Source organism: Hypanus sabinus, unplaced genomic scaffold, assembly GCF_030144855.1.
Source record: "Hypanus sabinus isolate sHypSab1 unplaced genomic scaffold, sHypSab1.hap1 scaffold_62, whole genome shotgun sequence".
Classification (NCBI taxonomy): domain Eukaryota; kingdom Metazoa; phylum Chordata; class Chondrichthyes; order Myliobatiformes; family Dasyatidae; genus Hypanus; species Hypanus sabinus.
Genome location: NW_026781476.1, coordinates 860,748 through 877,055, shown reverse-complemented (window position 1 = coordinate 877,055; position 16,308 = coordinate 860,748). Strand labels below are relative to the sequence as shown.

At 46.1% G+C, this 16,308-nt stretch overlaps 1 protein-coding gene across 5 annotated transcripts in view; it reads left to right on the top strand.

Annotated features, from left to right (window-relative positions):
* LOC132389627 (NACHT, LRR and PYD domains-containing protein 3-like) overlaps positions 1 to 15,832 on the top strand; it is a 52,072-nt gene extending 36,240 nt beyond the window's left edge. For all 5 annotated transcript variants that reach the window (XM_059962133.1, XM_059962138.1, XM_059962135.1 and 2 more), the window contains 5 exons: positions 9,979 to 11,716; positions 13,451 to 13,537; positions 14,428 to 14,598; positions 14,752 to 14,919; positions 15,084 to 15,832. In XM_059962133.1, coding sequence (XP_059818116.1) covers positions 9,979 to 11,716; positions 13,451 to 13,537; positions 14,428 to 14,598; positions 14,752 to 14,919; positions 15,084 to 15,171 — 2,252 coding nt within the window. In that variant the 3' untranslated portion in view covers positions 15,172 to 15,832. The remainder of the gene's footprint in view (positions 1 to 9,978; positions 11,717 to 13,450; positions 13,538 to 14,427; positions 14,599 to 14,751; positions 14,920 to 15,083) is intronic.
* Positions 15,833 to 16,308: the final 476 nt, after the last annotated feature.

The window sequence follows — 16,308 nt, the reverse complement described above, 5'->3', positions numbered from 1 at the left end:
GAACAGTTTGTACTTGGTGAGACTTGGGTCCAGAATGATCCTTCGGGCACTTTTTACCCCCCGTCTCTGAAATGACATGAATAGTAGGAAGTTCACATCTACAGATGTACTGGGCTATCCGCACAACTCTTTGCAGAGTCCTGCGATTGAGAGAAGTACAGGTCCCACACCAGGCAGTGATGCAGCCAGTCAGGATGCACAAAATTGTGCCCCTATAGAAAATCGTTAGCATTTAGGGGCCCATCCAAACCGCCCTCAACCATCTCAACCCTCTGTTTTTCTGTTTATCTTTTATTTTGTTCAGACTAGAGAATATGCCAGGCAGGATGTTGGAATGCTCCTCTTGCAGGATGTGGGAAGTCCGGGATACCTCCGGTGTCCCTGTCAACGATACCTGCAAGAAGTGCATCCAGCTGCAGCTCCTAACATACCGCGTTAGGGAACTGAAGCAGGAGATGGATGACCTCCGGAACATTCGAACGACTGAGCAGTTTATAGATAGCAGCTTCCAGGAGGTAGTTACACCTAAGGAACAGGGCACAGTCAGGCGAGGGAAGGGGACAGGGCAGTTAATGCAGGGTTCCTCTGTGGCCATTCCCCTCCAAAATAGGTTTACCAATTTGGATACTGTTGGGGGGAAGGAGTACCAGGGACAAGCTGCGGCAGCCGGATCTCTGGCACTTTTTCTGGTTCTGCAGTGCAGAACGGAGCTAGAAATAAGAGGAGAGTGGGTACAGGCAGGATTTTCTGTAGTCGTGACAGAGACTCCCGGATGGTTTGTTGCCTCCCGGGTGCCAGGGTCAGGGATGTCTGTGATCGACTGCACAGCATTCTGAGGTGGGAGGGTGATCAGCCAAATTTCGTGGTACTAATGCCATAGGTAGAAAGAGTCAGGATGTCCTGAAGAGTGAGTACAGAGAGCTTGGTAGGAAGTTGAAAAGCAGGACATAGAGGGTAGTAAGCTCCGGTTTGCTGCCTGTGCCACGTGCCAGTGAGGGTAAGAGTAGGATGCTCTGGCAGATGAACACGAGGCTGAGAAACTGGTGTAGGGGGCAGGGTTTCAGATTTCTATACCATCAGGACCTCTTCTGGGGCAGGTGGGGCCAGTACATGAGAGACGGGTTGCACTTGAACTACAAGGGGACCAATATACTTGTAAGGATGTTTGCTAGTGTTATTGGGAAGAGTTTAAACTAGATTGGCAGAGGGATGGGAACCAGAGTGCCAAAATAGATAGTGGAACTGGGTAAAAATAAATGATGTTGGTAGTTCATGCAAAGCCACAAACAGCAAGTTTGTGTGTGGTTGTAATAATCTTCTGAGGCGAGTATATTTCAAAGCGTGGAGTATTGTGGGAAAGGCAAACGAACTGAGGGCCTGGATTGACACATGGAATTATGACATCATGGCCATTACTGAAACTTGGCTGCAACAGGTGCAGGACTGGCAGCTCAGTGTTCCATGGTCCAATATTTCAGACGTGATAGGGACAGAGGGATAAAGGGTGCGTGGTGTCTTTGCTAGTCAGGGAATATATTACAGCAGTGCTTCGGCAGGACAGATTAGATGGTTTGTCTACTGAGACCATATGGGTGGAGCTAAGAAACAGGAAGGTATGATCACATTAATAGGGTTGTATTATGGACTAACCAATAGTCAGCGAGAATTGGAGGAGAAAATCTGCAGAGAGGTAACAGGCAACTGCAGGAGACAGAAATTTGTGATTGTAGAGGATTTTAATTTTCCACACATTGATTGGTACTCCCATTCTGTTAAAGGTCTAGATGGGTCAGAGTTTGCAAAATGTGTTCTGGAAAGTTTTCTAAATCAATATATAGATGTACCAACTACGGAGGATACAATATTAGATCTCCTATTAGGAAATGAGTTAGGGCAGGTGACGGATGTGTGTTTAGGGGAACACTTTCGTTCCATTGATCATAACTTCATTAGTTTCAAATTGATCATGGTCCTCGGGTTGACGTTCTAAAACTGAAAAAGGTCAAATTTGAAGGGATCTAAAAATCGTATATTGGAACAGGTTGTTCTCTGGCAAGGATGTGATTGGTAAATGGGAGGCCTTCAAAGGAGAAATTTTGAGAGTGCAGTGCTTGTATGTTCCTGTCAGGGTTGAAGGCAAAATAAATAATAATAAGGAGCCTTGGCTATCGAGGGATATTGGAACTCTGATAAAGAAGAAGAGAGAGATGTATAACATGTATAGGCAACAGAGAGGAAATAAGTAGATTGAGGAGTATAAAAACAGTAAGAAAAAGCTTAAGAATGAAATCAGGAGGGCTAAAAGAAGACATGAGGTTGCTTTGGCAGTCAGAGTGAACGATAATCTTAAGAACTTCTGCAGGTATGTTAAGAGCAAAAGGTTAATAAGGGATCAAATTGATCTTCTTGAAGATCAGAGGGGTCGACTATGTATGAAACCGGAAGAGATGGGAGAGATATTAAACGGGTGTTTTGCATCCGTATTTACTAAGGAAACTGGAATGGAGTCTATGGAAACAAGGCCAACAAGTAAGGAGGTCATGGAACTTATAAAGATTAAAGAGGAGGAGGTGCTTGCTGTCTTGAGGCAAATCAGAGTAGATAAATCCCTAGGACCCGACAGGGTGTTCCGTCGGACCTTGATGGAGACTAGTGTTGAAATTGCAGAGGCCCTGGCGTAAATATTATGTCGATATCCACGGATTGGGTGCCAGAGGATTGAAGGATAGCTCATGTAGTTCCGTTGTTTAAAAAAGGCTCAAAAAGAAGAGCGGGAAATTATAGGCCGGTAGGTTTGACATCGGTAGTAGGTAAATTATTGGAAGGAACACTAAGAGACAGGGTCTCCAGGTATTTGGATAGACAGGGACTTATTAGAAAAAGTCGGTATGGCTTTGTGCGTGGTAGGTCATGTTTAACCAATCTATTAGAGTTTTTCAAGGAGGTTTCCAGGAAAGTGGATGAATGGAAGGCAGTGGATGTTTTATATATGGACTTCAGAAAGGCTTTTGCAAGGTTCCGCATGGGATGTTAGTTAAGAGGATTCAGTCGCTAGGTATACATGGAGAGGTAGTATATTGGATTAGACATTGGCTCAATGGAAGAAGTCAGAGTGTCGTAGTGGAGGATTGCTACTGTGAGTGGAGGCCTGTGACTAGTGATGTGCCACGGGCATCAGTGCCGGGTCCATTGTTATTTGTCATCTATCTCAATGATCTGGATGAGAATGTGGCAAATAGGATCAGCAAATTTGCTGATGATACAAAGATTGGAGGTGTAGTTGACAGTGAGGAAGGTTTTCAAAGCTTGCAGAGGGATTTGGACAATTTGGAGGAATGGGCTGAAAAATGGCAGATGGAGTTCAATGCAGACAAATGTGATGTATTGCACTTCGGAAGGTCAAACCAAGCTAGAACATAAAAGGTAAATAGTAGAACAGAGGGATCTGGGAGTATAGATACATAATTCCCTAAAATTTGCGTCACAAGTAGATAGGGTCTTAAAGATAGCTTTTCGTACATTGGCCTATATAATTCAAAGTACTGAGTATGAGAGTTGGAATGTAATGGTGAGGTTGTATAAGACATTGGTGAGACCGAATTTGGAGTATTGTATGCAGTTTTGGTCACCTAATTACAGGATGGATATTAAGAAGGAGGAAAGAGTGCAGAGAACGTTTACAAAGATGTTGCTGGGACTTCAGAAACTAAGTTACAGAGAAAGTTTGAATAGGTTAGGACTTTATTCCCTGGCATGTAGGAGAATGAGAGGTGGTTGATAGAGGTGTATAAAATTATGATGGGTATAAATAGAGGGAATACAAGCAGGCTTTTTCCACTGAGGCTAGGGGAGAAAGAAAAACAGAGGTCATGGTTTAAGGGTGAAGGGGGAAAGTTTAAAGGGGACATTGGGGAAGGTGCTTCTTCACGAAGAGAGTGGTGGGAGTGTGGAATGAGCTGGCAGATGAAGTGGTGAATGCGGGCACATTTTTGACCTTTAAGAAAAAACCTGGACAGGTTTATGGATGAGAGGTGTATGGAGGGATATCGGCCAGGTGCAGGTCAGTGCGACTGGGCAGAAAAATGGTTTGCCACAGCCAAGAAGGACCAAAAGGACTGTTTCTATGTTATAATGTTCTACATTTCTGTGGTTCTATCTGAGGTGAAAGGGGTGCTGTTGTGCCTTTTTTCACCACACAATTGATGTGTACAGACCACGTGAGGTCCTCGGTGATGTGAATGCCGAGGAACTTAAAGCTGCTCACTGCTTCAAACCCAGATCCATTGATATCAGGAGGGGTTAGCCTATCTCCATTCCTCTTGTCTTTGCGACATTGCATCCAGCTTCTTTGTTTTTGCGACACTGAGGGAGAAGTTGTTTTCTTGACACCACTGTGTAGGCTCCCTCATTATTATTTGAGATTTGGCCAATAAATATAGTATCCCTGAAAATTTAATTAGCAGATTGGAGCTGTGGGTGGCGACACAATCATGCGCATAAGAGTGTAAAGGAGGGAGCTTAGGACACAGCCCTGAGGGGGTCCTGTGTTGAGGGTCAGAGGGATAGAGATGAAGGAGCCCACTCTTCCTACCTGCCGGCGATCTGACAGGAATTACAGGTTCCAGCTGCACAAGGCAGGGTGAAGGCCGAGGTCTCTGAGCTTCTTGTCAAGCCTGGAGGGAATGATGGTATTGAATGCTGAAAATGTAGTCTAATAACATCATTCTCACATAAGCATCTCTCTTCTCCAGATGTTTAAGGAGGTGTGCAGAGCAGTGGCTATTCTGCCATCTATTGATCGGTTGTGTCGGTAGGTGAATTGTAGGGGAATCAGTGTGGGTGGTAACAAGCTGCAGATGCAGTCCATGACCAGACTCTCAAAGCATTTGCTTATTACTGAGGTGAGTGCGACAGGACGCTAGACCTTCATGCATGTTGCCTTAGTCGTTTTAGGTACAGGAACAATGGTGGATGATTTGAAGCAGGAGGGAACTCTACATTGGGAGAGGGTGAGATTAAAAAATATCCGTAAATGCACTGCTAGTTGTGCCGCGCGCATCCTGAGTACCCGCCCTGGGACGCCGTTCGGTCCCGCGGGCTTGCGACTGTCCACTCGTTGGAAACACCTGCGAACTTCAGCCTCAGAGATGACCAATGTGCAGGTCGCTTTGTCGGCTCTCCTCGGGGTCTCAGTGTTGGCGATATCGAACCGAGCGTAAAGAGACTTAGATCCTTTGGGAGACAGGCAGCGATGTTGGCAGCACCACTGCACTGCATTGGCGTGCAGATCTTTCCATAAGCTGTGTGCGTTGTTGGTGGAGAGCTGTGCCTGAATGCGATCTCTGTATTGTCCTTTCGCTGCCTGGATGACTTTGCACAAATCGGAGCTGTATTTCTTGAGCTCCTGCTGATCACCGGCAATGTAAGCAGTCGGTCACCCGGCTATTGCTGTTCACACGGAACTGTTGATGCAAATTTTGTGGTTTTGGAATTCCTGACCGATTTCTGAAGGGAATCATCCCCCCTCTCTGACAATAGCACACAACTGGGGGATGTTGTTATTACACAGCTGTGATAATAACAGCCAGGAACTCTCTTGGCAGCCAGAAAGGTTTACACAGCAGCACCAGGTACTCCAGATCCGGGGAACAAAAGGATTTGACGAAATGGACATTCCGGGGTTCCACCAACCATTAATGATCATGGAACATACCCTAAATCCTGTTCCCTTCCAAAGTAGGTTTGCGTGTGTGTGTGTGGGGGGGGGGGGGGGAGGGTGGTGGCACTGGATGATGACACGATTGTTGGTGACTGTCGGGGCCAATTCTGGATCTGTGGACTCGGGAGCAGTTGGGACACAGGGACAGCTGGGATGCAGGAGCTTGGGTAGATGGATCCTTCTTGCATCCCCTCTTCTTTACAGCAGTCGCTCTTCTGGGTTCCTCAAAATTCTTGGCTTTTCCATGGATCAGCGGCTGCCACTCGTTGACCTCCATATTTGCCTGAGAGAGCCTCTGCTTAATTTGGCCCGTGTACCTCCTGCGCGGGGCACCACGATCTCTCTTGCCCTGAGAGAGTTCTCCGTAGAGTACTGCTTTCGGTAACCTGGAGTCCTCCATGCGAAGTACGTGGCCTGTCAGACAGCGGATCTGGCTGAGCAGCAAAGCAGCTTCAGGGCCTGGAAGTTGAACATATAGAGCTATGCATGTCTGTGTGATTATATGAAATATTAAACTAAGTAAGTAGTGCAGAAATAGAAATTTCAAAAGAGATTAGTGAAACAGTATCGATGGGTCCGATGTCCATTCAGAAACTGGATGGCAGAGAAGTTGAATCGTTGAGTGTGCGCCTTACTCCGATCCTGTACAGTAGTCCCCATGAACCAGACGGTGATGCAGCCAGTTACAATGCTCTGCAAATTACAACTGTAGAAATATTAGAGTGATGTCAGTAACTCCTGATGAAATATAGCCACTGCTGTGCCTTCTTTGTAGCTGCATCGATATACTGGGTCCAGGTTAGATATTGGGAGATACTGACAGCCAGGAATTTGGAATTGCTAACTCTTTCCACATCAGATACCTTTATGAGGACTGGTGTGCTGTGTCCCCTCATCTCGCCTTTTCTGAAATCCACAATTAGCTCTATTGACATATTTTCATAATGCAAGCAGGATTCAGCAGTCCATACACGCATGTGCAAATCCGATAAGGGGTACACATCACTGAACGAAAAAAAGAAGAAACTATCATAAAAGTAGAACACGCTAACCAAAGGAAGAGTCTGATTCCCCACGGAAGACATCCACACGATCTGAGCCGACCAGATGTCGACAAGGAAGCGTCGAGTCCCTGGCTCAGAGTTGGAGAACTCTTCCCAGAAACAAAAGAGATCATTGTAGCAATACAGGACACGGTTGCTAACACATGTAGTTATCAAAAATACAGAATAAACGACCAATAGGTTCTAGATGATATATGCTGAAAATTACAAGAGAAACTAGAAACAATCCGACTTTACAAGATCCTACAGTAGTTTAACTGAATCTCATTACTTGCACAAACACAATCAAGTGGTGGACAACATTCACAAAAACATTGCTTAAACTGCAACTGATGAAAAACACCACAACTTACAGTCAGTACAAGCCTGCTCCAATTTTAGTGTCCTCTCGGAGTCCTTCATATCATACTGCGTCCGATCATTATTTCAGATAGCGTAATTCATATTATGCATTCGAATGTAATTTTACAGAATAAGCAAGCAAAAGCAACTTTTTAAATATATATAACCATTCCAAACACACGTAACTTACAGAAATGAATTAGTAATAAAATGCCAGAAATATGTTGAATTAAAAGGACAAAATGAATGACTATGGAACACGAACAGGGTATTCGTTATCCCAATCGTTATATCAATAGCTGATATCATCCTAAAGGCTTTACAGAATAGTATTAATAAATTAAGCCCACACGGAAATACTTGCGTAAATCCTCGAAAACACACAATACTATACACCACGAGAATAGTCTGATATCTGCTATCAATTGAGACATGAGTGTGCTTGGCAAAGCCTGTACCTCAGGTTTTACTAGTTTAGGCTAAGATAATAATAATAATTAAAAAAAAATAAAAAAAACAAATACTACTACTACTAATAATAATAATATTAATAATAATAACTTATTTATAAAGCACCTTTCATCCAGACGATTCCATTCAAACCGCATCGCAACGGGATAAAGTTATTTTCTAGTGCAAACTAGAAAGTAAAAGACAAAACGAGTCAGTCCTAATATACACCTCAGACTTCTGCACAGCACTGTAGTTTAAGGTGTTGAATTCTACAGTTTAGGAACATAGTCCCAAAAAAACTCAACGCTGACCTCCCAATGATCCTTTGACCTTATACCTTATTGTCTGCCTGCACCGCATTTTCTCGGCAACTGAAACACTGTTTCCCTGAACTATCCTGTTCCGTTTTTTCCTTGTACGACCTCATTGCACCGATGTGATGTAATGATCTGTTCGGATCACATGCAGAAAAGTTTTCCATTTTACAGTGGTGCATGTGACAATAATAAACCTATTTACCGATTGATTGTCAATAATACAGTGCCCCTTGGTTGCTTAAGATTGTTATCCGGAAGGCGGGGGGGGGGGCTGTTGGCAGTGCGGATGAGCTGCCACGTCCTATTAAATGCTCCCGGTGGCGCGTAGCCTCTATCCAGCTCCTGGCCTTCACGTGCGGTTTAGCCACTAAGCCTGGTAAAGCGTTTCTTCTGACAGGAGAAGGGGCACTGATGCCTTACAGCCAGTCGCTTTGTTCGGGTGGGCTCATCGGCCGTGATTGGCAGCTCACCCAGGAGCAGGAAAATTCTGATCTCCAAACTCCACTGCTTTTCAACTGTACCCCGCATGGGGAAGAGTTTGGGAGTAAACACAGTGGGACAATTCTTGACCTGGAGCCCCTAAGTGAATGTTAAATGGTGTTCAACGCAGACTGGCATCTCCTGCGACACCTCTGGTGCCAAGCTGTGTCAGTGTCTGCCGTTCCTTTGTGTTCATTAGATGCACGGAGAGAGGGAGCTTGCTACATCGGGAAAAGCTTCTTCTCCATATTGGAGTCTCCTGACTTGTAGGGACAGGACATCCACGGTTGACTCTGACAGACTGAGGCCTCATAAGACAGCGCCCGACACCTCCACAGCAAGACTGATTAATAGCGTTTGCCAAGACTTCACCACCCTCTCCCACAAACACGAGGTACATCACTGAGACAGACGCTTGTGGTTTCTTCCATTAACAGAGATATCATCTTTCCACCAATCCTCCATCACTGCGATTGAAAACTACCCATTTTCATTCTTGTCATTCTGATGGGTTATCGATCCACAACTTCACCGTGATTCTCCCCAAAACGCTGTCCGACTTGAGTATTTCCCGCGTATTCTGCTCCTGTTTTGATGCAAGAGCAGTGGACACCTGTGACTCCCCAATGTGCAGCTTTGCCAAAATGCACAGTGTCCTGCTCTCCATATTTCCACACCACATCAACATTAACATCGTCTGTTAATGATGTAAACAATGTTTTAAATATAGTGAAATGTGTAACGGGAGTGCAGTCAGGATTGCAATAGAATATTCAAGATTCGAAAACTTTATTGTCATTCTAACTGTACATCAGCTCTGCAGGGCAGAATGAGACAGCGTTTCCCAGTAGCAATGCAATCATGACATAACAAACGCAACAATAAATAGTAAACGCAACAATAAAAAGTAAAACACAACAGCCACATGTCTGTTAAAATCAAGTTACAAGTGTCCAGTGCAAGTGAAAAGTGTCCAAAGCAGAATCAGGTCCAGCAGCTATTTAGCGCCTGACTGTCTGTGGGAGGAAGCTGTTTAGTGGCCTTGTGGTTTTAATGCTCCTGTAGCGTTTGCCTGATGGCAGAAGAACAAAAAGTTCATGGAGAGGGTGTGAGGGGTGTTTAATGATGTCTTCTGGAGGCATCGACTCTGAAAGAGGACTTGGACAGAAGGTAGGGAGACACCAATAACTTTCTCTGCTCCCCTAACCACCCTCTGCAAGGTTTTTCTGTCGGCAGTACTGCCGCTGGAGAAACAGGTTGTGATGCAAAAGGTCAGCACACTCTCAACCACACCTCTGTATAACGTAGTTAAGATGTTAGTGAGGAGTGATGCTTGTTTAAGCTTCCTCAAAAAGTGCATTCAGGGGAATGTTCACATCCACAAATAACTAGAACCAAAAAATGAGGATTGGGCATTTTAAAGGAAATCCGTTGATGTCAATTCCGGTGTCTGTGAACAGAATTTTTCTTTCTGTCCTAATATCCATGGAAACATTGAATTTATTCACGTAATCTCAAACACTGAATGTTGAAATGCAGTTATAAAGTTCTTTGTCAGATGAGCCATTTAACATTTTGAATATGTTCTCTGTTCCCATGGAAGGTGTTCATCAGAAACACAAGGAGACTCTGCGGGCACAAACTGAAACACTGAGAGTGAACACGATCCTGATGAGGGAGAAGGTGAAGGTTTTCCAGCTGGTTGATCGATACGCTGAGCTCACGGTCATTTCTACAGTTCGAGATCGGAGACTGGTGGAACACGAGCTGCTGGCAAGAGGCAGAGACCACGAGGAGTGTAGAGAGAAACATCTCCGCGGAGAGCTGGAAAAAATCCGGACTGATCAGTTGATCCAGAGCAGCTTTTCCCGGAGTAAATCCAAATCTGGAAGTTCAGCAGCAGTGGCGGGAGTCCCAGGGATCGGGAAAACAACAATGGTACAAAAGATTGTTTATGACTGGGCCACGGGGAAAATATACCAACAATTCCAGTTTGTCTTCAGTTTCAAATTCCGGGATTTAAACACCATTAACTGCAGAACAAACCTGAGGGAACTGATTCTGGATCAGTATCCTTACTTCGGGAATATCCTGAGAGAGGTCTGGAAGAACCCAGAGGGATTGTTGTTTATATTCGATGGTTTGGATGAATTCAAGCACAGAATCGATTTTGCTGACAGTCGGAGAGATACAGAACCCAAGCACCAGTGCCCAGATCCCGAGTGGTGGTGTGAAGTGTCTGACATTGTGTATAGTTTAATCCAGGGCAAGCTGCTCCCAGGGTGTTCAGTGCTGGTGACAACCCGCCCCACTGCGTTACAGTTATTGGAAAAGGCAAAGATCGGTGTCTGGGCTGAAATCCTGGGATTTGTTGATGAGGAACGGAAGGAATATTTCATCAGACATTTTGAAGAACAGACGGTGGCGGAAGCTGTTTTCAATTATGTGAAGGAGAACGAGATCCTGTACACCATGAGCTACAACCCCTCCTACTGCTGGATCCTTGCTCTGGCACTGGGCTCCTTCTTCATACAAAGAGTCAGGGACCCGCAACGAGTTCCCAAGACCATCACCCAACTGTACTCCTACTATATTTACAACATCCTGAAAAGCCACGGCCGTAAGATTGAGAACCCCCGTGATGTGTTACTCAGGGTTGGTGAGATGGCCTTCAGAGGAGTGTCCGGGAAGAAGATTGTGTTTACAGATGGAGATTTGATCAAGTACAATCTGCAGCCTTCACAGTTCCTGTCCGGGTTCGTGATGGAGCTTTCGGAGAGAGAGGATTCTGGCCTGAGTGTGGTGTACACATTCCCACACCTCACTATCCAAGAGTTTGTAGCTGCAGTCGCACAATTCCTGACTATACATCCCGGGGATATCCTGAAATTCCTCACTGAAGCCCACAACACGACAGATGGGCGATTTGACATATTTCTCCGTTTTATTGCTGGTCTCTCCTCACCAATGACAACTCGGTGCCTGGAGGAGTTTCTGGGCCCATTTCCTCATGAAACAACCTGCCGAGTGATTGATTGGGTGAGGGAGGAGTTTAAACGCCAGAGAGGAAACACTGGGAGTGAAGCTGGTAAAAGGAGACTCCTGAACGCATTGCACTATCTGTTTGAGTCTCAAAATCGTGGACTGGCTCAGGAAACACTGGGATCTGTGGAAGTACTTTCATTCCGTGAAATGCCACTGACCCCGATTGACTGCGTGGTCCTGTCTCATGTCATTGGACTCTGTGATACCATAAAACACCTCTGTTTTTGGAACTGCCGCATTCAGTTTGAAGGAATACAGCGGCTGGGATCCGTGCTACACAAGTGTCAGGAGTTGAGGTAACCAGATTTCTCTCTCACTCTGAAATGTGAAACTGTTCCATTGTGTTGTTTCAATGCTAAGGAAATTGGGTAAAATCGAAGTAAATCAGATTGCGAAAAATTGTGACAAATGACCAGTGGACCGGTCAGTAATTCCACAAGGACAAGAGGGTTCTGTGGTTCTTTCTGATGGGATTTGGAGACTTAATCAGACCATGAACAATAGCCATTCGTTTAATGGTAGTAACAGGAATGGCCGTTTCTCGCTTCCTGTGAGACGTCCATTGACATTGTTCCTTCTCACTGTTAATGACACCCATGCCAACACTGACTTCAAGGAGGGATGCAGGAACTTCCCACCCTTCTCCCGTTGAGGGACAAGAGAGTGTGAGCTGACTTTCCCAGTGAAAGGTTTAGGAATGCTGCTGTGAGATTGGCCTCCTCTGCCCTTCCCCGTGAGTGACTATCTCCATCACTCCACCTGTGTGACATTTCTCACTCCCCAGTACCCAGTCACCATGTGGGCACCTTTTCTCCCGATTGTGGACGTCAGTTTAGACCAACCTCTCCCAAGGATCTACTAAAGGTACATCCGCATCACCACCTCTTGTGGGAACATCTTTTCTCATCACGACACTCCTGTGGGATCTCTGTGCACACTTCCATGCCCACTGTTGGACCTCTCTGCAGAAGTCTCGTTCCTCCTGTGCGTTAATTTCTCCCATCCTTCTGTCGGGTCTTTCGTCCCCACCCCATTTCCCTTGTGAGTATCACTCTTCCCCATCCACCTTCCTGCTGTGGGTTCTCTCTTCCATGTCCATCTTCGCCCTATGGGATGTCCCTTCCCCACTCCCTTTCCCCTGTGAGCGGTGTCTCTCTTCCTCCTGTCCCTTCCCACTGTGGGGATCCCTCTTCCCCATCCCCTCTGCTGTCAGTTCTCTTCTCTCTTCCCCGTGCTCCTCCCCATGTGATATCTCTAATCTCCACCCCCATTACCTTGTGGGAACTCTTCGCGAATCCCCTTCCTCCGGTGGGATCTCAATTCTCTCTCCCCATTCGTTCCTTTGGATCTCTCTTCCCCATCTCCTTCCTCCAGTGTGATCTTTATTCCCGAACTCCTTCCTCCTGTGGGGATCACTTCCCCATCCCCCTTCCTCTGTCGGGTTCTCCCTTGTTCATTTCCTTCCTCCTGTGGGGTTCTCTCTTGCCCATCCCCATTCCTCCAATAGGAATCTCTCTTCCTCATTCCGCTTTCTCCTCTAGAGTCTCTCTACCCCATTTCAATTCCTGCTGTGTGGAATCACTCTTCCCCAACCCCTTCATCCTGTGGTATCTCTCTTCCCCATCCCCCTTCATCCTCTCGGGATCACTCTCCTTCCTCCTGTGGGGATCATTTTTCCCACCACTTTTCCTGCGTTGGGGGTCTCTGCGCGCATCTCCCATGGAGATTTTCCAACCCACGATTCCTCATCTCAGAGGGGTGTTCTCTCACCCTTCAACCCTGCCCCTTCTGACATTCTCACATCAGGAACACTATTCTAACTGTTGGGGAAGGAGACAGATTATGGGAAATTACAGAGTCACACTGACAGTAAATTACTGACATTCCGTGGTGAAATTTGACAGCGATGGGAATTCCGATCAGTGATCTACTGAAGGGCTTCCTGTTTCCTGAAATATCCGAATGAGAGATAATCCCTCAGACCCACGGTTTCAATTTCTTTTTTCATTAGTTTGTCTCTTTGTGTTTAGACTTGGGGGGAATGACCTGGGAGATTCAGGAGTGAAACTGGTGTCTGAGGCTCTGAGGAACCCGGAATGTAAAATACAGAAACTGCGGTAAGTACCAGACTGTGGGAGATTGTGTTTACAGTCACTGGGTGTCAGAAATTGAACATCAAGCTGACAAGTGTAAGTGCTACACCTGTCCCTACACCTCCTCTTTTACCACCGTTCAGGGCCCCAAACAGTCCTTCCAGGTGAGGTGACACTTCACTTGTGAATCTGTTACTGTCAGCTATTGCATCCGGTGCTCCCGTTGCGGCCTTCTCTACATCGGCGAGACCCGACGCAGATTGGGGGACCGCTTCGTCAAGCACCTCCGCTCCATCCGCCTCAACAGACAGGATCTCCAGTCGCCACCAACTTCAACTCTCTTTCACATTCCCATTCGGTTATGTCCATACATGGCCTCCTCTACTGGCATGATGAGGCTAAACTCAAACTACAGGAGCAACACCTCATATACCGTCTGGGTAGTCTCCAGCCCCTTGGTGTGAACATCGAATTCTCCAACATTCCGGTAACTCCCTCCCTCTCCCTTCTCCATGCTACTTTAACTCTGTCTCCTCTTCTAGCTGCCTATCACCTCTCACAGTATTCTGCCTTCTTCTACTACCCATAGTGCTTTCCCCTTACATTCCTTCTGCACCTCTCCTGCCTATCCCTCCCCGCTTCCCATCTCCCACCTCTTGATCTTTCCTCTGACTGGAATTCCACCCGACACATTCCACCACCCCTCCACCTTCTTTATTGCTCCCTTACCCTATCCTTCTTCAGTCCTGACCAAGGGACTCGGCCCGAAACGTTTCAACAGATGCAGCCCGACCTGCTGAGTTCATCCAGCTTTTGTAGGTGTTGAAGCTGATCAGTAATTGTGTTACTGATAAACACTGGGAATTTCTGATGTCTCCTGTCTGTGTCTCTTTCAACCTCTCTCTCATCCCCAGGTTGAACGATGTCGGTCTCACAGATTCTGGTGCTGAGGATTTCGCCTCCGCTCTCAGTACAAACCGAACACTGACGGAGCTGAACCTGAGTGTTAATAAACTGGGAGATTCAGGAGTGAAACTGGTGTCTGCGGCTCTTGGAAACCCGGAGTGTAAAATGCGGAAACTGTGGTAAGTACCAGACTGTGGGAGATTGTGTTTACAGTCACTGTGTGTCTGACATTTGACATTGATATGATCAGAAGTTGTATTACTGATAAACACTGCGGATTTGTATCGTCTCCTGTCTCTCTGTGTCTTTCACCCTCACTCTCTCATCTTCAGGCTTTGGAATGTTGGTCTCACGGATTCTGGTGCCGAGGATCTCGTCTCGGCTCTCCGTACAAACCCATCACTGACAGAGCTGGACCTGAGATCAAACTCGCTTACGGACCGATCTGTCTCCACTCTCCGTCACCTCATACTGACCGTCCCAAGTCTGGCCAATATCGAGTGAGTATTCTTGTTAATGATCAGTGTGATAAAATATCAGTGGATACGCGGGTTCACCTGTGATATTTGTTTGTCAGCTTTTTTGAAATATTATCCCCAGTTCGCTGTTACAGTCACTGTTGTATCATTTGTTTATTTCCTCTGTATTCTTCCCTCTGTTTCAGACTGTGGAGCAATCACTTCAGTGAGACTGGGGAGATGGAACTGAAGTCTCTGCAGGAACTCAGACCCGGACTGACAGTGAACCTGTGAACATCTGAATGTGTGAAAATCTGCACTCAAGGGATGGGGACATTTTGATCGATTCCTCACCATCCCCTTTAATGACAATGCTTCAGATTTAGTTCCCAGTGGTTTTAACGGGTCACGTTTCCAACCAAACACTCTCTGATGTCGGAGGTGTTTCCGCAGGCATGTAATTCCCCTTTGGGACCAGCGGCGCTATTTCTGCTGGATGTCCCAGTACGAGAGTTCATTTAAGTGAGGCCTTGGGGAAATACACAGATAGAAGGAGCCCGGTAGGGGGAAGGGAGCTCAGTCTGGCACACCAGTGTCTGGGGTGGAATTATCATGAGAGAGAATAGTTTTTGCTCACTATGCTGAGGACAATACATTTAGGGGTCTGTCCAATATAATGATGTTAAATAGATAAATACCTTGGTAGCGGCCCTGGAACTGCAGCGATCTCGGACACTGTCCTGAAATGTGATTTTATAATGATCTGATCCCTGATGCGGAGTGATGGTGAGAAACAGGACTGATCATTCAATCTGTTACTCGTTGTCGCTGGTCAGTTAATTGTGTGTGACTCTGAGTGAATCAGGAACAGCCTATTTATTCCCGCAAGTTAGCAGGTTACACGTTGTTTAATTTACATTTGTCATGATGAAATCAATAAACTGTTGTAGCTTCCTGTCGTGGTGTTGGACTTGATTTGAGCTTGTTCGGGAATCCCATCACCCCCAGTGATGCAGAGCTTCACTCAGAGGCACAGTAGTGTCTCAATCTGCTACCCAGGATCTCGTAACCCCCACAGCACCCTTGCTGAGCCCACGCTTTTCTCGCTGAAAATGAGTCAGCTGAGGCTGAGGACAAGCTTGATCCCAGTGAGATAAGGCCGGGTAAACTCCTTTTATTAATCTAATTAATTTAGAAGTAGGTATTGCAGGCAGCAGTTTGGGTAGTCGAGTGCTCCGCTTGCAGTATGTGGGAAGTCACGGCAAGCACTGTTGTCCCTGATGACTAGACCTGTAAAAGGTGCATCCAGCTGCAGCTCTTGACAAACCGTGTTAGGGAACTGGAGCTAGGTCTGGATGAACTTTGGATCATTTGGGAGACAGAGGCAGAAATAGGCAGGTGTTTCAGAGAGATGGTCACCCCTAAAAGTCA